At 64.4% G+C, this 24,773-nt stretch overlaps 1 protein-coding gene across 1 annotated transcript in view; it reads right to left on the reverse strand.

Annotated features, from left to right (window-relative positions):
• Positions 1–23,975, reverse strand: part of MEGF6 (multiple EGF like domains 6) — an 86,343-nt gene extending 62,368 nt beyond the window's left edge. Inside the window, 4 exon segments of the mRNA XM_081817328.1 lie at positions 4,895–4,999; positions 16,431–16,540; positions 19,886–20,020; positions 23,864–23,975. Coding sequence (XP_081673454.1) covers positions 4,895–4,999; positions 16,431–16,540; positions 19,886–20,020; positions 23,864–23,973 — 460 coding nt within the window. The 5' untranslated portion in view covers positions 23,974–23,975.
• Between the last annotated feature and the right edge of the window lie 798 nt (positions 23,976–24,773).

The following is a 24,773-nucleotide window of genomic DNA, read 5'->3' on the forward strand; positions in this document are numbered from 1 at the left end:
CGCACGGCACGACCCAGCGTGGCTGGAACCTGGCCTCGGCCGGCCGTGCCCCCAGCCCCTCAGGGGCGCTCGGCGCTGTGTTCCCCGCCCCCACCCACCCCTCGAGGGGGCCCAGGCTCCCAGAACAGCGGCAGCCGCTCCCAGGCCTGGTCACAGCGGCTGGCCAGGAGCGGCCTCTGGTGGTGTCTGGACCTTGGGCCAGGGGTCAGACTCCCACCCTCAGGCATAGCAGGCAGCCCTGAAGGGGGCCTGGGAGGGCCTGCCTCTTCTCCACTGATCCATCAACCCAGTTTAGAAACAGAGCCGCCCTTGGGCCAGGGCCAGGGGTTCTGACGGTGGGGCCTGCCTCCTCCCCCCTCGCCCTCAGGGCCGCAGCCCGCTTCTACTGCTCTGCTTCCCAGGGCCCCCAACCCGCTGGCTTCCTGCTCAGAGCAGGACCCATCGGGGCGCCGAGGCTCCAGGCGGGACCGCTGACGTCTGTCCCTGCTGGCAGGTCACACTGGGTCCCCCGGCACCCGCCAGGCCAGGCCAGCCAGCCCCAAGGCAGCCGTCCAGGCTTCAGGTCTTCCACCGACCCAGAGAAGGGGGCCGAGGCCCAGGCTGACCCTGCTGCGGTCCCCACCCAGGCCCTCCACCCAAGCTGACTCACTCTCTCCTCTCTGCTGCTCTGCTCTAGCCTCTCTTTCATCCGGAAAGCCCACCCTGAACAGCCTGCACTCCCCAAACCTTCCCCAGCCCGCAGGCCCACCTCCTCCAGGAAGCCCTCAGGCCCCCAGCTCTCTGCCCAGCTGGACTCGACAGTCCGAGTCCCAGAACTGCCTCAGAGACCTTCCCAACCCACCCATTTTACAGCTGAGGAAACTGAGGCCCAGAGGGAAACCAAAGCCAAAGTTTCTTGGACCGAGAAGGTACCCAGAGACAACCCAGGCCTGCGTTCTCCGTCTGCTTCTGTCCCGCGAGGTCAGGTGAGGTCAAGTCCCAGGACATGACTGGGGCTCCGTCATGATGCACAGTGTAAAGGCCAGCTACACTGAGAGACGGCACACTCCTAAGGGGCCGTGTCTCCTGCCTGTTTTTTCCTTAAAGACCCCGTGCCTGCGGCCAGGAAGTACGCGCGTCCCCAGCAGGTACTGGGGTGGGGGCATCTGCCCACGCTCACTCAGGAGCACACACACTGTGATTTTCTGTATTTTCTGCGGGTGCAAACCATTCCTGGTGGATGGACAGGACCCCTGGAGCCCAACCAGGGACAAGGGGTCCCCGCGGTACACGGCCCTCCTCCACTGACGGATGGTGCCGACCCACAGGGCGGGGGGCCATTCGCCCTGGGGGTGTCCCCACCCCAGGCCACCGGAGAGCGGGGCCACGTGTGAGCTGCGCCCCACGGAAGCTCAGGCATGCTGTGCGTGCAGTTACCCCAAGAGCCAGGGACAGTCCCCAGCCACCAGGCCATCCACCCTTATGCCCGCATGCCCAGCAGCCCGGGCCTCTGGGGAGAGCGGTGCTGCCAACCCCCACCCTTCTTCCACCGGGGCGCTGAGCCTCACCTGTGTGGACACCTGGGACCCGCACAAAACCACTCTCCCTGCCCACCTAACAAACGGAGTGACGGGCCTCTGGATGCTGCCCAGGGTCACACCCACAGGACATGGAAGCTGGCCGTGGCCGCGCTGAGGGGCCCAGCCCCGCACACTTGGGCCCCCACCCTGGGCTCTGCCAACACAGACCCTCTTGTGTCGCTGCCTTCCGCCTTCCTGGAGGAGGGATCGGGGCGGTGCAGGTGGAGCAAAGGGCTAAGCCACTGGGCCCCCGACACCACAGCCCCGGGGAGGCGGGCAGTGGGGGAGGGGCCCGCCACAATCAACCCAGCGGGGTGCCTCCCTCCCCCCCCACTCTTTGATTCAAATGAAAGAAATTGGGGGAACCAGAAAAAAATATGGCTTTTATTTTCAAAACTGGAATCAATTATAATTGGGGGGTTAGTTAAATATTCCCAACTGTGCTGAAGCTCAGGTCCGCCTCATGCAGACCCAGATGGAGGGAGAGACTGGAAGGTGGTGCTGTTGGGGGTGTGGGTGGGAGCATAGGCAGGGGCGCCCCTGCAAGCAGCTGGGCACACCCAGCCCTGCACACACAGCCCAGCACACCCGGCCCTGCACACCCACCCCTGCACACCCAACCCTGTCTGTCTAGCCCGCATGCCGTCGTGCACTTCCAGCCCGCACACCCCACCCTGCACAGCCAGCCTTTCTTCTAGGAGACAGTGCCTCAGGAGGAAGCCCAACAGCCTCCCTCCAGCTTGATCTACTGCTTCCTGAAGGCCACATCTGCAGCAGAAAGCCCACCGATCCCAGAGGGCTGAGGCTGGTCACAAGCCCAGGTCCCCAGGTGCAGAGTCAGGGCAAGGTGGGGACCAGGGGATCTGCCCCTCTCTCTCTGAAACAGGTCTTGATGGGGCCCCACTGAGGTCTGGCACTGCACTGGGAGACGGTGGAAGGTTCCAAGCGCTCAACGGGACAGCACGCACTTCCAGCCCCAGCTCTGCTGAGTGGTAAGCGGCTGCTAACCTCCCTGACCCCAGGTTCCTCTTCCGCCCAGCGAACACAGGGTACACCGAGGTGGTGGAGGACAGCCTCCAGGCCCCAAGAGGCACCCCCACTATCACTGTGGAGAGCAGGGGCTGCTCTGGAGGCAAAGCCACATCTGGAGCCCAGGCCCATGAAGCTAGAGGGCAGAGCACGTGCACACTGCTCCCACCCCACCCAGAGACCCCACAGGGGTGGCCCTGGGACCCTAGAACTGGGCCAGACAGGCCCCCTCCCATGGACACAAGGCCACTCGCTGGATGCTGAGCTCCCCCCGTGCTGAGCTCCCTCCCTACTGTGCCCCTGCAGCCCTCGAGCCCCCCGATACCCAGGAGGCCAAGCATCATGAGGCTGCTCATGCCAGAGGGAGCACCAGCCCAGGAGGCTCAGAGTTGGGCCCTTGGACAGAGGCAGGCCAGGAGCGGAGGGGCGGCCGATGGCTGACAGGAGGCAGAGGCAGGGGAGCTGGGGTAGGGCAGGCGTCCCCAGCTGCTTCCTGGAGGACGTGACCAAAGACAGGCCCCGCTCCAGGGTCACCTCCTCACGGCCCTCCCCCAGCAGCAGGGACCACAGCAGCCTCTATGCTGCCGACTATCAGCCACAGCCCTGTCCCGGCAACATCCCCAAAGGGAGCTTGCCTCCAGGACCTGAACGAAACTCACCCCAAGCAGCACGCAGTTCACTAAGGTTGGCTGAATGACACAGAAGGTCCTCAAAGCATTTCCCCACTTCCACCGTGGCCGAGAAGAGCCGACGTGTGACAACTGGCCCCCTCCATCCGGGCCTAGATCCAGCCTGGACCCCAGCCTGCCTGGGCCGGGGGGGGGGGTCACATCTGGCCAGCCCAGCGAGGGGCTCAGGGTCCTAAATTCAGGAGGTCTGGCTGAGGCACCAGGGCATGGGGCAGGGCACCCCAGCACCTGGAGGGCTCTCGACAGCAGGCCTCACTCCATGGCGCAGGCATCGGTCCTCCCAGCCCACAGAGCCCGTGAAGCAGCAGGATCGAGAACTTTCTGGCTAACAGGGGCATTGAGTAAGCAACCAGAGCTGCCTGACCAGCTTCTCCAATCATCAGCACCCCAGCTGCTAGCACTTGTCTCAGAACTCGGGGACCCAGCCCCTCCCCAGGACCCCTGCCCTCAGCCCATGCTGGAGGCAGGGGGCCACCACATGTGAACACACAGGGGCCTCCTGTTCCCCACAATTTACTGACGCCTGCCCCCTTCCCGGTTGCCTGCTGGGCTCCGAGGCACTGGGGCATGGCGCAGGACGTCCGTCCTGGCATCCACCTGGAAGAAGCCCCCAGCTGCTCGCTAGGAGCAAGTTCAAAGCACCGGAAACCGTCTGGGAGTATTTCATTTCACTGGGTGGCCGTGGCTCTGCGCCCGTTCCAACAGGACCCTGAGAGCTCCCTGTTCCACGAAGAAAACTCTGGACAAAGCAGGAAACCCCGCAGAAATGCTCACGCCTTCCTGTCACAAAGAACTTAGGAGGAACGTCTGGGGGTGGGGGTGGGGGGTCCTTCTGACGATTTTTCTTGTGCTTGTGTGCACTTTTCTTTACAAAAACTCCACCGCCACCACGCCTACTCTAAGCCTGACCCACCGCCCAGCACCCAGCCAACACTGTCCCGACGGCACACTGCCGGAAAGAAAACCACAGGCCCCCAACACGGCAGGACTTAGGTTAAGGCCCCACGTCAGCAAACCAAGCCCCCAGCCCAGAAGCAGCCCCGGTCAGCAGCCAGCACGGGAACTCCCCGTCGGCTCTAGGAAACATCCCCCTGAGGAGGGCCACCTTGCCTGGCTGATAATTTCCTTTCTCCTCCCTTGAGAAACCTTTCCTTTCTGCTAGATGGCATTCTGCCTGATTCAGGCATCGGTTAATAAAGCTAAGGAGCTCTCAAAAATTCACTCGGTTGAGTTTCTGTTGTTCAAGGGCACGTAGCGTAGCTCAGTTTTCATGATCTATCAGTTTACAGATGTGCCAAGTTTCACCGAACCAATCGCCTCCAGTAGGACCCTGCACGCCCCCCGTCTTTCCACATGAGGGACACAAGGGGCTCCAGCAAGGGAGGAATGCTGCTTGGAGACCCCGGGACAGGCCGCTTCCCAGCCGCCCAGCAACCCGGCCCATCCTTGCCCATCTCTCTGGAGGCCGCGACTGGACAGGGGGGGCTCTAAGAGGATGGGGAGCAGAGGCCTCTGTGGAGGGAGTCTCTGGGCCGCCCCCCCCCCGCCCCGCAACAACCTCAGACGAGCCGCAGGGAGCGGGCTGAGGGCTGGGAGAATGCCCGTCCATCCACTCACCGTACTGACATCGGGGACCCTGGAAGCCTCGGGGACAGTAGCACAGCTGGGCTGAGCCAGGCATGCAGTGGCCGCCGTTAAAACAGAGGCCAGCGCTGCACTGGGCTATGGAGAGAGGAGAGAAGGCGTGTGAGGAGGGGCAGCAACCCAGGGGCAGCCCCAGCCCCCCCACCAGGACACAGCATCCTTGGGGACCCTCTCCCATGTCCCCCAGGAGGCAAAGCCTCGGGCTGGGCAGGACCCAGACCCTCACCACAGACAGGAAAGCCCTCCTCCCACGAAAGCCCGGACTGCACCTTGAGAGCTGAGCCCCGAGCCCTGGGTGGGGGGGTGGTCGTCTCCCAGGCCGGCAACCCCGACCCTGCGTCAGATCACTGGTCCCAGCTCTCCTCTGTCCTGAGTCACACACTGACACTGCCACCAGAGACCGAAGCCTCCCCCATTTTCTCGAGGAGGTGGGGAGGGAGGGGCGGTGGGGGAGAGCCCACTGCTGAGGACCCCGCCCCTCCTGCTCACGGCCCAAGGGTGCCAACCACCAGGCTGGTCAGCCCCTAGGAGGGGCAATGCCCGTGCAGGCCAGCAGAGCCCAGGTAGGAGGGACGGAGGGAGGGTTCAGGGCTGGGAGGGGCTGGCCCCCTCCTCCCTCTCTAAGGAGACCCTCTCCCCACACTCCACCCCACTGGGCCCAGGAGGCTGCGCACCCATGGCGTGGGGTGCCAATGAGCCCCATCCTCCGGTCCCAGCACTAGTGTGTGGGGGAAGAAGCGGCCGGCTGGAGAGGTGGGGGCTGTGGGCAGGGAAGGGCAGGTCTGTGAGGCTTGGCAGGCGGCCCCCGAGGGCCTGACAGTCCCAAACTGCCTGCCGGCCCCACCACAGCAAGTATGCCAACCCAGGCTGGACCGGGTACCCCAGCACCGATTTCCCGGCCCTGCAGCCACCCTCCCATCATAACCCTATGCCCAGGAGGGCACGGCCAAGGCGGGTGGGCTGTGCCCCCACCCCGGGACCCCAGCAGCCTGGCCCTGAGTCCGGAAGGTTCAGGGGTGTTCACTGGGTGAGTGGATGCTCTGCACAGTGACCTACCCCCGAAAGCCTCCGGGAGCCTGGTGTGAGCCGTGGGCTCAGTGACTTCATGGGTCCCTGAGGGCACCCCCACCAGGAGCAGGGAGAGAAACTCCAGAAGGCGGGAGGCCTGAGGGAGGGCTGTCAGCCAGGCACATGGGTCCAAGCAGCCCTCTGAGCTGGACGCTGTGCTCGATAAGGTAGCTGAGGCTCAGAGACAGGCAGCATGTGGCCCCAGGCCACACAGGCAGTGAGCAGGGACCAGGCCCCAGGATCCTCTACTTAGAGTCTGGGGTCAGGAGGGCGCCTGTGAAAGGCTTCTTCCTCCTCTCTGGCCCATAACTGTGGCCGCTGTCCCCAGTGTTGGAGGGAGCGCGCCCCCCCCGCCCCGGCCCCCCTGCAGGCGAACTCAGACCTCACAGCCTCCTCCCTCCAGCCCCACACCTGCAGCCCGAGGATGTGTCTGAAATGGGGCAGGAGTGGGGGGCTGGGGATGAAACGGCGCCGCAGGGGTGTGGGGAGGACGCACACGGTGACCCTGAAGCCCACACAGGGAAGCTTGGCAGAGGGGCCGACCCGGGACGCAGACAGCGTCAGCGTCCCCGACGCCAAGGGCCCGGAACCTACCTCCAGGGTATGTGCAGCCCACCGTCCCCCTCCACTCCCAGTGCCGAGGGGCCGGTGAAGGCCACCGTCACCGCTCGCCCCGCTCCCCCACTCCCCCACTCCCCCACTCTGTCCACCCCGCAGCCGCTGTGATCTCGTCCACTGAGCACAAGGCCCCGCACCCGCCCGCAGACCCCGGGGACGCTCTGGGCTGCCACCCGCCAGGACAGCCTGTGTCTCCCCCAGATGTGACACAGCCATGCCCACGGCATGGCACCGTGTCCACCGCGGCCACGGCCTTCCTGAGAGTGGGCGCCAGCCCCGTGCGGACCACCACCCACCACGCCCCCGGGCCCCGCCACCGCGCGGACTCCTCGAAGGCACTCCATGAGTGCCGTCAAACGAGTGAACACCAGAACGCACCACATGGCCAGCCAGACGCGGGCAGGCCGCGGGGTGGGGACGGAGCTGGCGTGTTGTGCCGAGGGAAGCATGCACGGGGCAGCACAGCCACAGAAATGAAAACCGGGAAGAAAGACATGTGAAGCTGTGCCCCGCACCGGAGGGGGCACTCCCGGGGAGCTGCACGGGGAAGCCTGGGGAGCAGGGCCTGCTTGGGGGGCGTGCAGGGCCACAGAGGCCCCCGGTGATGGGCGAGGGAATGGGCGCCTCCCCTGCATGACCTCCCCGGTGGCCGGGCTCCACGACACGGACCCACCTCCCCATGTCAGGCAGGGGGGTCGCCTCGAACGGCAGAGCACAGCCCCTCTCCCACCACCCCTCCGAGGGGCAGCACAGACAGCAGACAAGGACCCCAAGACCCCCCGCCGGTGGCCGAGGAAAGACACGGCCCAAGCAAGTGCTGAAGAACTCACACCTGGGCAGACAGAGCTCGGGAGCCGGAGCCTGGCTTTCAAATCCGCGTGTCTGACAACCTCCCCTAGACCCAGGCGACCCCGTGCGGGAAGAAGGACCAGGCAGCCAGGAAGAAGGACCGGGTCAGAAACGTGCAACAAAAACGTGAACTTGACACATGGCTGTGAATGAAGGCTGGACGGACGCCTTGCAGACAATTTAGAGATTTCCAAGTAACACATGTGTTTTCTACTTCACATTAGTGGATTTTTTCAAATACCTACTAGGTTCCGGGGCTGTGGCAGGGGGTCTGCTGGGGACCGTCCCTCAGGCTGTCAGCTTGGCCAGGCCTGCAGCCACAGGACCCTCGAGAGTGAGAAACGCCAGGGCAGGCGCAGGTGACCTGGGCCGGTGGGGCCCACAGGGTTGGCAGCCGTGTTCTCCGAGGGCCAAGCAGGCAGAGGGAAGGCCCAAGCCGGGGGAGTCCCACGGGGCTGGAGAAGCCCCCCCTGCCCCGCTCCGCCCAGGAACTACTGTGCACGCGGCTCCCCCTGCCCCAAACCCCTGCTGGCTCCCCACGGCCCAGATGCTTTAGCGGGCAAGGCCTGCACATACGTGTTCAAGTTCTGTCTGATACGTATCAGTGGGCTAGAAACTCAGGTTAAGCCCCACGACAGGCGACTTGCACACACGGAATACAACATTCTCAGCGACCTTCATGCTGCCAAGTGTCTCCCACACCCTGCCTGAGCCTGAAGCCAGACACGCCACCCACAGCAGCCTGCTTCCAGAGCCAATGGGTCTCCTCGCCCATGATCTGAACAGAGAAGAAGGAACTAGGACCTCCCTAGTGTGCAGAATGGGGCTGGAGGTGCAGGGACAGTGACCGTTCACCAAGCGTCCCAGCTTCCCCAGACCAGATCTTTGCCTTGGGGTGACACAGGGTGGGTCCACCCACATCCTCAGCACCAAAGGCTGGCAGGGCCCCTGGGGGTGTCCAGTCTGCAGGATGGTGGATTTGGGGAGCGCAGTCCCCAGGGCGAGGGCAGCATGTCTGGAGACCCACCCTTCCTTCCTTCCTTTTTCTTTTTTTCTTTCTTTCTTTTCTTTCTTCCTTCCTTCCTCTTTCTTTCTTTCTTTTCTTCCTTCCTTCCTTTTTTCTTCTTTTTCTTTCTTTCTTTCTTTTCTTCCTTCCTTCCCTCCTTCCTTCCTTCCTTCCTTCTTTCTTTTTAAAGATTTTTCTATTTGAGAAAGAGAGCGCATGAGTGCGTGCATGCACACACATGGAAGCGGGGAGGGACAGAGGGAGACTCTCAAGCAGAGGCCCCACTGAGCATGGAGCCTGACACAGGGCTCCATCTCACGACCCATGAGATGACCTGAGCCGAAAGCAAGAGTTGGACACTCGACCGAATGAGCCCCCAGGCACCCCTGGACATCTGTGGCATCTTAACGCTAGCCACCCCTCTCTTATAGTCGGGGGCAAGAAACACCTGCACTTGGTGGGACCTCAGGTGAACCCTGTTGCAGGCAGTAGGGGTGGCCCCTGTCCTGGGACGGGCTAACCATGGCAACGGGGCTCCACTCCTCTACAAGGGCTGGGCTGTCCTCAAACTGCCACGCGACTGAGCCCACGGCCCCTCCTCTTCTCTTCCCCAAGTAGCTACCGGCTGGACAGCTGAGTGGCCTCAGGCGGGACAGGTGTGATCTGGGCGGACAAGTTTCTCCTGGTCTACCAGGCCACCCCCCTGCAGGCTCTGAACACACGGCCAGGGTCACCAAATGTGCGTGGGGCACAAACATCAGCCTTCTGGAGGCCAGCACTGCAAATGAGCCCTGTCCCTGGGCACCTCTGCCCAAGCGGCCCAGAGACCCCACATTCATCCTGTAGCTCGAACAGGCCAGGGCGGGAGGGACCAACTCAGACCCAAGACAAAGCTCCTGGCCTGGGAGCCTGCTCTCTCGTGGTTTGTCCCAGCTGCACGGCCTCCTGTGGACTTCCTGTGCCGAAGCCTCTGGCTCCCATCCACTCCCGGCAGTGAGGGCTGGGCCCAGGAGCAGGGGAGCCCCATCCCTGCATCAGCTCCCCACGGTATCCCCAGAGGAGGGGCATGCCTGTCTGCTGGCTGGGGCTAAGCTCACATCCTGATCAGGCCTGAGGGGACCTCAGCCCCTCCCTGCACCCAACACAGAATTTTCAGGATGGAGCCTGGGAGGGGCCTGTCTGGGAAGCAGCTCTCCTCCTGTCTGGGCCACAGCCCCTCCACTGTAACTGGGGATCAGCCCACCACCGAGACACGTGGTGGATGTGCGGGGCCCAATAAAACCGCCACGTGAGCTCCCGGTGCGCGCCTGGCTCACGGAAACCTCGGGCCAGATCGAACACAGCCGACCAATCCGACGCCAGCTGGTTCCCGGCTCCCAGGCTGGGCAAAGGAAGCAGTGGCACCAGCAGCGGGCACAGTCCTACCCGTGGCCGAAGCCACCAGGCCAGCAGAGACAGGGTGTGTGCTACCCAGGCCGGCACCCAGGAAACTCTCCCAGGGCGGCCGGGGCACGTACAGCAGGCCAGAACCCCACGAGGATACCCGGGCCCCCAACGCTCCTCCAGCAACCGGCCTGGGAGGCCAGCACCAGGCAGAGTCGGGGCTGGACCCGGCGCAGAGCACCTCTGTCCCCCATCATTGGCGGCATTTAGGGGTTCAAACAATGCTGGGTGGGGGAAAGCCCAGATGAAGGGGGTGACGGTGAGGACGACACTGTGCCCAGGCCCCCCGCAGGGCAGCGAGATGAGCACCGTGGCTCAGGGCGGCCCTCACCTCATCGACCACGCCACCGGGCAGCAACTCCTAAACCTCACCCGAGGTGCTGGTAGGACCGCCTGGGCGGCTACAGGATGGAGGCCACTTCCCTGGGAGCCCCGGGTCCCTCCCACTTGGTCCCTCTGTCCCTGTTCTGCTACCAGACCCGCCGGCCTTCGACCCAGTGCTAGCCGGCAGCTGGAGGCCTGGACCCCAAGCCCCCACCCGCACCTCCCCCCGCCCAGACCCTTGCTGCAGGGAGGGAGTCACTCCGGCTCCTAGCGCCCAAGGAAGAGCCACGCCAGTGCCCGCCCCGAGGCCCCGGGAGTCCGAGGCAGGGCTCCCCCTTGGCCGCGCACCCACCGCAGGCCTGTGCTGGAAGGCAGGGCCGCAGCTGCAGGCGTGAGCAGACCCGTGCACGGGAGCAGGCGGGCGTGCAGGCACTCACACAGGTGTGAGCACTGCACACACACGTGAGCGAGCAGGCACACGGGCCACACGTGTGCACGTGAGCGTGAGCGCGTGTACAGTGCATACGTATGTGAGCCGTGTGTTCAGGAGCACATGGGTGTGGGCATATGTCTGAGGGTGAGCGCGTCAGCGCATGTGAGACCATCCACGTGTGTGCACGTGTGATTGTGTGCACACGCATGCGTCCTTGTGAGCGTGAGCACAGGCATCAACCGTGCACGTGTATGTGAGGCTGTGACGTGGGTGAGCTCGCCTGGGTGGACAGCACGCTGGTCCGGTGCACGAGTGTGCACGAGTGTGCAAACGTGCCCGGCACAGCAGCATCCAAGTCTGGGGTGACTCCACTGTCCGGAGACACCTAGGGGATGAGGGGTCGCCACAGAACAACACGCCCACCCCTAGCAACCGCGTGGGCATCCGTGTCCACAGCGAGGACAGGACAGCCAGAGTGCCAGTTCTGCAAATTCCCACGCTGGGCGCAGGGCTGACACGTGTCCAGAACGGAAAAGGGAAAGTGAACAGCGAAGCAGGAAGGCAGAGGGCGGCCGTCCCCGGGTCCCCCAGCAGCCTTCCTGCCACTCCTTCCCACAGCCCCAGGATCACAGAGGAGATGACCGCATCCCAGGAGGGAGGAAAGGGCAAGCTTGCGAGGTGGTCAGCAGCCTGGGCTTCTGTCCCCTTGGCCCACCCAGTGGCCTGTCCCAGGCTCCTGTGGCAACAAACCACGTCAATCCCTCCCCCACACTCGTGCGAAGCCCTCACAGGCCACAGATTTTCTCCCAGCCGGCCTAGCATCCCCTGGGCAGCAAGAAGGCATGAGTGACCACAATGGGCCGGGACAGCCCGTGGAGAAAGTTCTGGGTGGCCACCCTGCAGTGCCCACCCCAGTCCGTGGTCACCTCTGAGGGTCTGTTGCAGAGTCAGGGCGAGGCTGGCCCACACACCCTGGGCACACATGGGGTCCTGAAAACCCAGCCACGGCCACGCTGTCCAGACCCAGCTCCCACTCCATCCACGCATCCAGAATCCGGCCACTTCTCACCACACTCCGCAACCCGCCAGGGCCAGGCCCTCCGCCCTCCACGGCAGACCATGTCCCTCCCCCAGTCAGACCCTGCACGGGCTCGCTGTCCTCACAAGGGCCCTGGGACCTCAGCAAGTGACCTCATTTGGAAACAGAGTCTTTGCGGGCATGACTAAGGCAGAGACCGGGCTCACACGGATTCGGGCAGGCCCCGCTCAGAGACAGGGGAGGGCACGCGGGCAGCAGGCGGCTGACGCGGCCCCACACCAGGGAGGGCCCAGGACCAAGCGGGAAGGATCCCCCACACGTGGATGGCACACCTCCGGCCTCCGGCCTCCAGAGAGTAAACCCGAGCTGTTTCAAGCCCCGCCCAGCCCCTCCTGGCCGACGCCCCTCCCCCACCTCAGCTTTCTCCAGGGCTCTGCTCACGGGCTGGCACTGAACCCAGAACCGCAGGCGCGCTTGCCCGCGTGTCCGCCGCCACGGGACAGCAGCTCCGACGGAGGAAGGGCCAGGCCCAGTCTCTGCCACTGCCACCCTCCTGCACCTGAGCACAGCGCAGGGCACGCTGTTGGCCCCACACAAACGATCGTCCGGGGGACCGCCTGGGTCAGTTTCCCAACGCATGCTTTAGGGACACTGTTTATTTTTTCAACTTTGTTGTATCTTTTTATTCCTTTCTTTTTAAATAAAGAATTGGTTTGGAAAATACTACATAGTCTTTCTCAGGAACTCACAGGACACATTAGCATGTTAAATGCTCTGATAAGTCCCGCAACGATGGAACCTGCTTCACTGTGCTTTATGCAGAGCTCCCCGGACCACAGAACCCCTTCCCATTCCTCATTGCTGGTGCAGCTCCTGGCACCTGCTCAGGCTCTGCCTCTCCGTCCAGTGGCCTCCTCAGATGGCCGGGGCTCCGCCTGCACAGAGTTAGAGCGGGGAGCCACAGAGCATCTTCCTGGCCCCTCATTCCTGGGTGCATCCATGTCAGAGTCTGCATGCAGCACCTTCACACTCAGGGCCCCCCTTGATGAGGGACACCCAAGGCCCAGGGCATGGGGGTGGGTCCAGGAAAATCTGCACCCCACCGAGATGGCCGTGGAATTGGGAGAGCCACCAGGCAAGAATCTGGCACCCCAACAGAAGAGGTCAGCGCCCAGTTGCCCATGGGGCACATGTGTACCACGCAGACCCGAGGAAGCCCCCTGGTCACCAGGCAACGCCACCCCACCCAGCCAGCACTTTTCCTTTCTGGTCACCTCCAGGTCACACATGCTGCTAAGCGGGCCTCTGAGAAATCACAGTGGCCACTAGGAGCTTCCTGTCATTCTCTTACACAGCATGATGTCTCCTCCTCACTCCCACATGAACCCACGGGGGCCCTGATGGCGTCCCGCATGCAGCTGCGGTTCCAGGACACACGAATCGAGGACGTCTCACATGGCTGGTGGAGCGGGGCCGGGCTGGGGCTGTCAGCAGCAGGGGGGGCTGCCCCCGGCCTGACCCGGTCTCCCTTGACTGCGGACAGCCTGGACTGGGACCGGGGGAATGGCACAGGGATGGGGGAAGGGACAAACCCAGAGACTCCTGACCCCCAGGCCCCTGTGCAGGAAGTGGGCACCTCTCCCAAGTGTGGGCCCAGCACCCCAGCCACTGCTCGTGCTCAGGAGCTCGGAGGGCCCCGACCCAGCCTCCAGCCCCGGCACCCACAGGCAAGCCGGCAGGAAGGGGGCCACCCCAGACTCTCCCCTGACCCCATGGGGCAGGGTTTCTCAGGATTTGGGGGGCCTGGGCACCTGCTCCACCTGGGACAGGGAAACAGAGTGACCCAGTGACCCCAAGGGCTCAGCTCACGTCAGGAAGCCCGTTCTCTGTGCTCAGCCCACCTTCTCCGGCCACTTCTTCTGCCTTCCTCTGCACGCCGCCCCCCTGTCGCCTCTGCTGCACTTCCTCCAACCCCCACGTCTCTGTGGGCCTGCCCTGCCCATCCACACATCGAAGCCCCAGCTGGCTCTGTACCCCCCATTGCACCCCTGTCACATCGTCTGCTCGCCACCAGCCTCCTGCCAGGCCCCCTGACTCCCCAGAGCTGAGCAACAGCCACCCCTGGGGGGCAGGGTCCCAGGCTCAGGCTCTGCCCCACGTGAGCCTCCCTGTCCCTCCCTCCCTTCACCTGCCGGGGACCCAGACACTGGGGCAACAAGAGGGTGCCCGAGAGGCCGGATCACAGGGTTCTTCCTAGAGCATTCAAAATCCAAATACAGAAAGAAGTAAATCCTGCACTAAAATGTTTTTTTAAGAAACAAACAACCAAGAAAGCCTAAGCCTCAAGTTTAGAACACACGTGGAGACCCTGTCTGTGTCTCCAGGCCAACAGCACAACCTGGACCCCCAAGGCCAGGCCCTGCGGCAGAGACGTCCTCATTTCCTCACCACTATAGCCCTGTCCCCAGCCCGGCTTCTCTACCTCTGCAAGGCCACGGCTGCCCTGGGCGGCTTTAGGTCCCACCTGCCAGCGATCTCCCCACTGCCGCATACCCGCCCCCTCCTGCTAGCTGGCCAGGCCACGGCAGAGCCAGCTCGTCCTTCCTGGCCACCAGCACCGGCAGACAGAGCCGCAGGACAGCTCAGGAGCGCACGCTGCGCCAGACTGCGAAGGAGAGACTGTCGGGGCCTGAGGACCTATGCTGAAATCGGCCCCCCATCCCGGAAAAGTCAGCATTTGGGGCCTGTCTCCAACCTGGTCTCCCAGGATCTGGCTGACCCTTGGGCCCTACCGCTCCTCCCCACCCCTGACCCTGGGAAGGTCACTCCGAGACACAGGAGAAACCAAGGGTCACCCGACCCCAGTTCGGGAGTACGGATGCTGGGAACGCTGCAGTGCCAACCGTGACCTGCACCCCGGCTCCCCACCCTTGCCCATGAGAGTGTATACACCCACTCCCCCCAGCCCAGGAAGCCAAGCCCAGAGGGCCCTCCACCCCAGGCTGGCCATGTGGTTGGGCATCCACGTCCCTTCTCAGGTATAAAAACACTGTGCTCCCCACCCACCCAACCCCACCCAGAGCCGTAGGCCCCTGCCTCCTCTGCCCGCCCCCACCATTCACCAGATTACTAGGGCCGCCTCCAGCAGGCCTGAGGAGCCCCATCTCACAGCAGAAACCAGGGCCGTCAGCTTTGACCTCTACCATGCACCCCCAGTCAACAGACTCCTTTGTTTTCCTAGAAGCCAGAAGCAGGGAACACACACATCACCAGGATCAGAGAGCGTGGGGAGAAGGGCTGCTGCCGGGAACCGGGGGTCTGGGGCACCTCCTGCCAGAGGGCTAGCTGGCCAGCATCTGGGCAGCCACCCTGCCCCTGAGCCTCTCCTGCCCACAAAGGAAGCCAGAGCTGCTTCCTTCTCCTCTTCCCTCCTGATCCCTTCCTGGGGAGAATTATTCATTTCCTCTTCCAGAAAAACAGCACCAGCATCCTTCTCTTCCCCTTTTCCCACTGGAGTTCATGCAAAAACATCTCTGCCCCTGTTCAGCTGCTCCCATGTTTCCCATGTGCAGAGGGACCCAGGGGCAGAGAGACAGGCCGGAACACATCCTGTTCCAGCATGGGGGAGCTGGGACCCCCAGCCACCCCCACTGCATGGCCCCATCCCTCACCTCACGTCAGGGGGTGCCGTGTCATTGTTTCAGGGGAGGCCAGACCTCTGGGACCACCTCTCCAGGGAAGGGATACTGCCACCTCCTACCCCATCAGCCCTACCTGCCCACCCACCTGGGCCCACACCCACCTGGGCCCACACCCACCTGGGCCCACACCCACCTGCTGGCCCACCTGGGCCCACACCCACCTGGGCCCACACCCACCTGGGCCCACACCCACCTGCTGGCCCACCTGGGCCCACACCCACCTGGGCCCACACCCACCTGGGCCCACACCCACCTGCTGACCACCTGTGCCCACACCCACAGGCCAGAAAGAGCTTCCCAAATACTCCCTGCAGCCAGACTCCGCAGCTGTGAGCCCCATTTAGTTTATGAAGCAGAGGCTTCACAGTGAGGCTCACGTGTGCTGACACAGGGGTCCCCCTGCCTCCTGCGGCTATCAGGACCCCCCCCTCTGAGGGAGGCAGCGACAAACCCCCATGAAGCAGAGGAGAGACCGAGGCCCAGGGCGCCAGGACAGGGGGCAGGACAGGAGCTACTGTCTCACAAACAACTGTCCACAGAGGCCAGGGGCCCAATGCCCAGCCCTGGGCCCACTTGGGAACAGAGAAGAAACACCCAAGAGCAAGGGCATGGCTATGGCGGGGCAGGCGGGGGAGGGGCATGCTCCATGACATGACCCCCAAGAGACAGCTGAGCCCACAGACAGCAGCACGTGGCCCAGGACCACCCTCACACCCCTCCCGATGCCAGGCACCCGGGCACTGGCAGGCAGCCCCCCACCCTCTGCTTGGAGCCCCCACCCGCCCCAGCCCTGTCTCCTCGGCCCCTGCCCCCATCAGCCTGTGGGTTCACTGTTCCTCTTTTATTATTCCGTTTTAACAGCCTTCAGGGGGCCGAGTGGGGGGACGCGCGGCCCTGGGAGGCTCCCACGCTGTGATGAGTGCCACCAAGTGCAGAAACGGGGCCTGCACCCTGCCGTGCCGGGGGCACCCCCTTTAGACATGGCCTCTTCCGATGCACTGATTCAGGGTCGGGGGAGGGACACTCACGGGAGAGGCAGCCCTGGTCTCCAGGCTGCTGGCTCCACCCTGGGCAGCACCTCAACACGGTCTGGGCCTCCACGGCATACACCTGCCTGTAGCCTGTGTAGTAGATGGTTCTAGAAAAGAAGGGAGAGGGCAACGTTTATTGCGCGGGCGCAGCGCTGGTGGCATTCCCCGCGGCTTTAGGCTCTCACCCACCGCTCCCCACGCTGATTCTCCGACCGGCCCCATTTCAAGCTGAGCAGGTTGAGGCTCGGAGGCGGGTCGAAGGTCTGCATCCTAAAGCAGAGCCGCACCTGCACGAAGAGGGACAGCAGGAGCCGGGGACACGTGACCGGCCCCGGCCAGCCCGGCACGGGGGGGTGCTACCCCGCTCCCTCTGCACCCCTGCTGTGGGCCCAGTTCCAGGCTGGCATCAGGACGGGCATAGCACCCCACATCTGGCTCTCATCACCAGGCCAGATTGGAGGGCTCGGGGGTCAGGCTCCAAGTGTCCAGCTTGGGAACAAGCGTGGCTTCCTGGGGCCCAGTGCTGGGCGGACGGTGCCAATTCAGACCCCAGGTTCTCAGTCCACCAGTGGACAGCAGGATGGCCCTGGGGCATCCGTGAGGGCCCCTTCCCCCCCGAGGAGCGTAGGGCTGAGCTGAGGAGACAGGGTGACCGGGAGAAGCGCGTGGACAGCAGCAGCGGGACCGGAGTGTGACCAGCACACAGGGCTGAGATCAGACGGGAGCGGGGGGGGTGGGGAGGGGGGCCTCTCAGGGGAGGGGAGGCCCTCCCACCTGCACCCCTGGACCCAGGCCGGTTCCTGCTCAGCAAAGGCTGAGCAGAGAGAGCAAGAGAACAAGAGGAAGGGGATGCCCCGAGGCCACCCACAGCCTTCAGACACAGCAACCCCACCCCACCACTGTCTGTAGGAACACTGGCCAGGAGCCCGGCCAACAGCCGTGGGGTCAAGGACCCTTGAGCCCCAGGAGTGGCCCAAGGGCCTGGACTGCCATTTCCAAGTGACGTGACTCCCTTCTTTTCGCTGGGGCTTGGCCCCAGGGAGCTGTGGGAAACCCAGGGACCCCACAAACAAACAAGGCCCCTTCCCGGAAGTGGGAGTTCATGCGCGCACGCTGCACACAGCAGCTTGGGGGAGCTTTGCAAAACACCACTTTGGCAGGACATGAATCCACTTGCCTGGAGAGAAACCGACCACAGCGGTGGACAGTATTTGACAAAGCAAACAGTGTTTGGGTCCTTCCATCGTAAATATTTATCCCTCTCCCGGGGCTACGTGCTGCTCCTCGCGGTCACCCAGAGAACAGAGACAATCGGCCCATCTGCCACCTCCCCCCACCCTCAGAAGTTAGAGACCCTCCGAGGCAGCTGTGGGCCTACTGCCCCCTCAGCCCCCCAAGAGCCGACCCCTCACTCCCCTGCAGCCCACATGGGACAGCTCACGGGGGACACAGCTCACGGAGGAGGGTGGGTGCAACAGCTCACAAGGGGACACCTCACGTGGGCTCTGGCCATGGCCAGGAAGCTGGCTCACAGCAGGGCCAGGGACGACAGGGGGACGGGGGTACCAGGCTGGTGCACACATCTCCACCTTCTGCAGGCCCCGTGGAGCCTGGGCCACAGGGGAGGAGATCTGGGGGACAGGCCTGGAGGGAGGGGTTCCGTGTGGCCTCCTGGCTCCTCCAAGCATTCCCTCCTCCTCCCTTTGCATAGACCACTCCCCCCCAAAGGGCAGGGGGCCTTTGACGCAGCCTGGGGGGCTCCTCAGGCCTGGCACGGCCTGTGCTGGCTGGTGGTTTGCCAGGGAGATGCTCCTGATGCGCTAGGAGAGCTGGCCCCTGGGCTGGCAGATGGGGAGAAGGGGGGCAGGGGGCAGGGCCCGCCTCCCAGGGAAGCCGGAGCCTCTGTGCATTCCTGAAGGAGGAAGGGGAGCGTGCCAGCCAGAGGCCACACAGCTTCGACAGCCACTGGAGGAACATCTGGACGAGGCATTCAGGCAACTGCCCATAGCCAGCACGCTGGGCTCCAGGGCGGCATCACGGGAAGGGACATGACCCATTAGCAGCCAGGAGCCCCACAGAAGGGAAGTGGGGCCGAGCCCAGAAAGTGCTTGGGGCAGGTCTCAGGAAACCCCACGGGACAGAGGTGGTGAGACAGCTCTCATTCACACGGAGTGGAGGGCTGGGGGGCAAACAGCCCGTGTAGGGTGGGGTGAACCCCAACTACATTGCAGGCCAGGAGACCGGGCAGCCACCGCCCCCAAACAGGCCACGGACCCAAACTGTTCCTGCTGAACCCAAAGGGAGGGTCCCAGACACCTGGAGCTGGGCAAGGCGAGGATGCCCAGAACCCGTTTTGCACGCGGCCCCTCCTGAGCCTTCCCAGAAGACCCTGACACAGAATGCACACTCCCTCCCCTCCGCACCGGGGCAGGAAGCATGGCAGAGACCCTGAGGCCCCCACCCCACATAACGGGGCAGCAAGGTCCTCCCAGATAGGGGGACTTTGCTCCGAGGGCCCCAGATGCCCCACCAGGACACTGAAGGCACCCAGATGCTTTGGAAACGCTGCTCCCACCCCACCCAGGCCAGCCTGGGGGCCGGTGACGTGGAGCTGGGGGCCAGCGACGGGGAGCCTGGGTGCTTCTCAGCACAGCCACCAACCAACTCTCCAGCCCGGGGGCCACAGGGTTCCTGGCGGCTTCACCGTGAGCGGCTGCGGGGACACGGCCCAAGCTGTGGACACTGCTCAGAGTGCCTCTCTGGGGGAAGCACGAGGCGAGCTGTCTTCCTTCTGCCCTGGGTTTCTCAGCATCAGGCCCCTGACGCTCATGCAGGACCCTTCGTGCTTGCAGGGCCGTCCTGAGCACCAGAGGCTCACTGGGGGGCAATGGGAGGGAGTTCACACCCCACACGGAGGACACCACACAGGCCACCCCCAAAGGCCTCGCTGCGAAGCTGGACACCACGCCCCATCTGAGGCCCATTCCGGCCTTCCCCGCACCTAACCTGGAGGCCTTGCTGCTTCCAGCCAGGGGAGTTGCCCGAGCTGAGGCCCCCCCACTGCCCAGCTTTGCAATCGTACAGATTCCAGAGCCTGAGTCTATAAAAAGTGGAGAGGTATGCAAAGGCACTCCTTAATTTGATTTTGAAATAAAATCTTGAGCAATAAAAGGTTTTGCACTGGCTCTTCTGGGAATGAGGCCCAGGGGTTCGGCCGCAGCAGTCCCGCAGAACTGAGCAGGCTGGGCACCTGCTTTTCCCCTCTCATGTGGCCAAACCCCCCCAGGGGTCCCCGCCTGCCGCACGAGATCCCTGTCCCCCTCAGAGCACCCCTCCCAGAGTCCCCTCCTCCCTGTAGGGCCACCACTGCACGGAGAAGGCTCCGAGATCAGGACAGTCCCCCACCCCAGCCACCCCGCTCCCACACGGGACCCGGGGACCCCAGCACATACCTCCGCTCGTGGCCGATGCACCACGCCTGCCGCCCACAGCCCGGCTTCCACACGGGCACGGTTCGGCTGAAAGCCTGCACACAGGGCTGGCGGCGGCCCACCAAGGTCAGCTCCTGTTCGGCACACACGTGGGGCCTGGGACAGAGGACAGATGTCAGCGCCCCGGCCACCAGTGGCCAGCAGGCCCAAGGCCGCCTGCACACCCACCCTGGGGCGTGGAGCCATCCGGGGTGGGGTCCAGACCATGGCCAGGCCCCACGGCAGGGCCCCCAGGCCGGGGCCCCTCCCAGGCCTGCAGCAGGCCCAGGCTCAAGGGTGTGGGCCTCAGAGGAAGAGGGTCATATCTGAGCATCCTCCATGCAGGGGCCCCAAGCTGCCCACAGGGTTACTCTAATCCTGCCCAAACCCCAAAGTATAGATACCGCTGCTGCCTTGCACAGGGCACTGGGGGGTCCATGGGAACAGTGACGTCAACCCTGCATTCGTGTGACTCCCATCCCAGGCCCCCTCTTCCGCAGCCAGGCCGGCCTCAGAGATGGCCCTGAGCCGCGGGTGCTGGGCGCACGGCCGGGTGGGATTCGCTCGGGCCAGAACAAGCAGAGGAGGCAGGCGTGGGAGGAGCGGAGCCTCCAGGGAAGGTGGAGTGGGGGGCTCAGCCGGGGCCCTGCGATTTCGGTGGCTCCTCGGCCCCCAGGGGCCCCCACGGGTGAACGCATGGACAGGAGCACGCCACACTCAGGAAGGACGAGGTGGCTGAGAAGGGGCAGAAGGGGCCCAGCCCTGCTCCAGAAGGGGAGGCGAGGGGAGGGGCGCAGCTCACCCCAGGCACGCCCGGATTCAGGGACCAGGGTGGTCCCCACACAGGCAAGTTTCACAAAGTCCAGGAGAGAAGGCAAAGCTTCGCAAGTCTGTGAGACCAGCCAGGGTCCTCTGCTGAAGAGGATGGGGTGGGCTGGGTTCTCCTCGGAAGACCCCTCTGCTTTCCAGGCCCTCTTCAAACCACAGCCACCGTGAGGGTCCTGAGGGTCCCACAGCAGCCCTGCGGGCTCATTCCGGCGGGTCACTCGCCCGTGCCCTGCCCTCACTCCGGGGCACCTGCGCACTCCTCCCCGAGGCCTGCAGGGCCGCCTGGCTCCCCCCTCTCTCCACAGCCCTGAGAACAGCCTCAGTCTTGCTGGTTCTCCATTGGCCCCACAGGGCCGGGGGTGAGCGCCGGAACGCTCTCTTCTGGGGAGTTCCCAGTCCTTCACAAGCATAACCTCGGCCAGCTTTTCCATTTGTGGGGTGGAGGAGGTGGGATGGGGGAGGGAACGGACAGAGAGACCAAAGTGTCGCCCCAGTGGCCGTTGGCTCCTGCTTCCCATCTGGGGAGGGAAGGCAATTCCCAGACTACAAAGTGAACACAGTTCTGTCGGACATCTGCTCCCTGGCAGTGAGGGGCTCCTGGAGGCTGGTGGCCTTTGCCCAGGGCTGAGGTAAAGGTGGGTGTGAGAAGTATCCCTCCAGGGTAGGCAGTTCCAGGCCCTGATGGGCCCCGGACGATGGCCCCAGGGTGAGGAGGTGAGGATGGGGACACCAGGGCAGGGAGGAGGCTGGGGAGCCAGGCCACACACATCCCCTGGTCCAGAAGGAGGGCTAGGTGACGGAGAGGTGTCTCCATCACGTCTGTTCTTACAGGCTCCCCGTTTGAACCCCACAGCGGGCCTCTGAACACACGTTCCCCTGGCCTGGGTGCAGCATGGAGCTTGGGACCCCGCAGCCTCGGACTGCGGCCAGGTGGAGCTCCAGTGTGTGGGGACACCATCTCCCTGTCCCGACCCTGCTTCCCCAGCCCAGCCAGTAGCCTTGGGCCAGCCCTGTGTGGAGTGAGCAGTCATTCCAGGCCCCAGGAAGGAAAGCCAACCATTCTTCCATCAGAAATTCACTTCAGAGACACAAATAAATACATAAAGACAGGTTGCAGGGTTTTGAATCTGGACATGGTCGGCCAGTGGGAGCCAAAGAACCAGCCACAGGCTCCCACGGGTCCACAAAGGCCCCCTGAGCACCAGGGCTGTGAGTCAGTGGGACCCCCCCAACCACGGCAACCCTCTTCTCTTTGCCTCCCCCAGAGGCCCACCAAGGGGTTCAGGAAAGCTAGCCACAGAGGGTGGGGATGTCTGTGCCAGGCCCTGCAGGCTCATCACATCTCCCCCAAGGCAAGGGTGGCAAGGGGCACAGGACCAGTGTGGATAAAGCACTTTCTGGAACCCTTGCTGTTCTCCGGGCCCCGTCCCCTGCTCCTCTGGGGTGCAAGGAGCAAATTCTGGCACCTCCAGGAGCCCAGCAGCTTCCCCCTCTCTGGGGTCTCGCAGAAGGGTGCTCTCCCTCACGCACTCAGCCGGCCAGCAGTGTCCACTGTGGCCCCACTGCATGCTGGGGCCTGCATCAGCTGCTCCAGAGACAACCAGAGACAGCAGAGCAGAGGAAGATGTACCCCGAGGTGTCGCAGAGCTCAACATGCCTGGGGCGATCTGAGAACAGACGCCCCACCAAGAAACAGGGACACAGGCCCCCAGAGGGGCAGCCACCCCTTTCACACTCCCTGAGGGGGAAGAGGAGAAAGAGAGAGGGGAGACGGGAGAGGAGGCTTTGGGGAGAGCATGAAGCAGGAAGAGAAGGAGGTCTCGGGCAATCCACTAGCCGCTGGTTTGAAATGCTCACCCCAGCTGGGCCAGAGGCCTCTTGGAGCCCCGGGTGAGCAGGTCAACCTCAGGACACAGGCCTTTAGCTCCACTCCTCAGGGGCTCAGGGAAAGGGGCCCAGTAGGGGTGACAAGCAGTCTCCACAAGCACACTGGGGCAGAAGCCCCCTCTTAAGGAGGAGCCCTCTGTCCTCGTGGGCTGAGCAGCTGTCCACCTGACCAGCACCCTGGAATTCCTAGGAGTCTGGGCCTTTGGAAGTCCCCGGCTAACCCTGCAAAGAGCAGGCAGGCTGAGTGGCCAGACGGCCACTGTGAGAATCCTTCTGAGGCTGCAGCTTCCCTTGGACAAACTAACTCACTGGGATCGCAGGAAAGAAAAATGTCCAGCAGAAGTCACGCAGAGAAGTCGGGACTCAGGCCACTCACATTTCTGGATGCAAAGGCCCCCTTTTCCTTTGAAAAGGCCACAAGGAAACCCTCCCCCTTGGGGCAAAGCAAGACCCAGGGTGGGGGTCCTGGGGCCTGGACTGCCCCCCCCACCCCCAGCTCTGCCTGGAAGTGACCCTCCTGCACGGCCAGGTGCTAGACAGGGGTCCCTAACCCGGGCCGGGCCACTTGCCTGGCCCGCTGAAGCCTTCGGCAGCCTGTCCGCATTGGGCAGGCCCCAGGCCCAGCACCCTGCAGGAGCCCTGGGGTGGGGGTTGCCAGCAGGAGCCTCCCCTCCTCCTCCCCTTCCCTGGCTCACTTTGGCACCAGGTTTCCTAGGAGGCCAGCGCAAGGATTGATCTGCTGTCCGCTAAACGGCCCATTGGGGAATCATCTTTCAAAACTGAAATTCATCTCAGCTGGCTCCCTGACCCTCTCTTCCTGCCCATTCTGGTACTGAGTTTCTTCTCCTGTCTCCCTGCCCCAGCACGCACGTGTTTAACACATACACCACGTTCAGGGGCCCCCTGTCTGGGCGCACCCCGCCCCTGCACAGGCCCCCCAGGCCCCAGGAGGCAGGCTTTGGAAGGAAGTGAGAAGGGGCTGCTTCCTTCCTGCTTTCTCTGCCCGCAAGGACCCCGACTGGAGTGCAGCGTCTGCCAGAGCGCGGACGCACGTTAGAGTGGAGGAAGACGGTCGGCGTTAGGGAAGGAGGAGGTGGCCCTGCTACCGAAGCGCCCCCCGACCCAAGCCCCGACGCTCCCCAGTTACGGCAAAGAGCCCAACCTTGTCAGGGCCCCAGGGACAAAGCTGCCCAGGGGCCCGGGGCTCCCGCCGTCCAGCGGAGCCCCCCCCACCCCGCTACTCACAGGCCGGGCTGCAGGCGGAGCAGGGCGCTCGCTGGCCCTGCGGGAAGCAACAGCACCAGGGCCAGGGCCACCGCGCGCCCCGCCGCCCTCGCCTCCGGAAGGACGGGCATCGTGTCCGCGGCCCCGCGCCGGGTCCCCGCTCTGGTCCGCCGCTCACAGGAGGCCCCCGGGGGCCCTCGGAGCCGCCGCCTCCACGTGCGCCATGGCCCTGGGACGCGCAGGGCGCAGCCGCAGGTGCCCGCGCCGGGCCCGCCGAGCCCCGGGGCGCCGCAGGTGCGGAAGGTCCGGCTTCCCGCCTGGCCGGCGTCCGCGTCGCGCGACACTGCGCGCCCAGCCCCGTCGCCAGAGGCCGGCCCGCCTTTGCCACGCCCCCGGCCCGGACCCCCGCCCGGGGCCCGCCCACCGCCTTGGCCCCGCCCAGGCCGCCGCTTCCAGCCCCGCCCCCTGCCTTCCGCGGGTCTTCGCCCCCAGCCTTCGCGCTCCCGCCCCTCTCAGGCTGCAAGTCCCAGATCCCCTGCGACCGAGTGACCAACTCCGACGGACCTCGGACCCATGCGCCCGTCTTTAGGGGCAGCCCTCGGCCCTCCGTCCCTCTTAAGTCTCCGCGGACACTCTGTCCATTGTCACCCCGGTGCCCTATCCCCTCCCTTGCTGGGCAGAGGCTGGAGGGGGTGGGGGGTAGCCTCTGCAGCCCTCCGTGTGCCTCTGGACACTCCCCTTTGGGCACCCCCGTGGTTGGGCACCGATCACGCCCTGGACATTTTTACACTTCTTCTGTGCAGGGTGTTCTTGGCCAGTGGCCTGAAGTCAGGGGGTGCCTGCTTCCCAGAGGCCATCGAGGGCAGGAGTCTCCCTCTGGAGGATTTATTTCCCTCCGTTTAAACCTGGTTTGGGGCACCTGGCGGGCTCA

The sequence above is a fragment of the Leptonychotes weddellii genome, chromosome 4 (assembly GCF_054177405.1).
Source record: "Leptonychotes weddellii isolate Sample4059 chromosome 4, ASM5417740v2, whole genome shotgun sequence".
In the NCBI taxonomy this organism is placed as follows: Eukaryota; Metazoa; Chordata; class Mammalia; order Carnivora; family Phocidae; genus Leptonychotes; species Leptonychotes weddellii.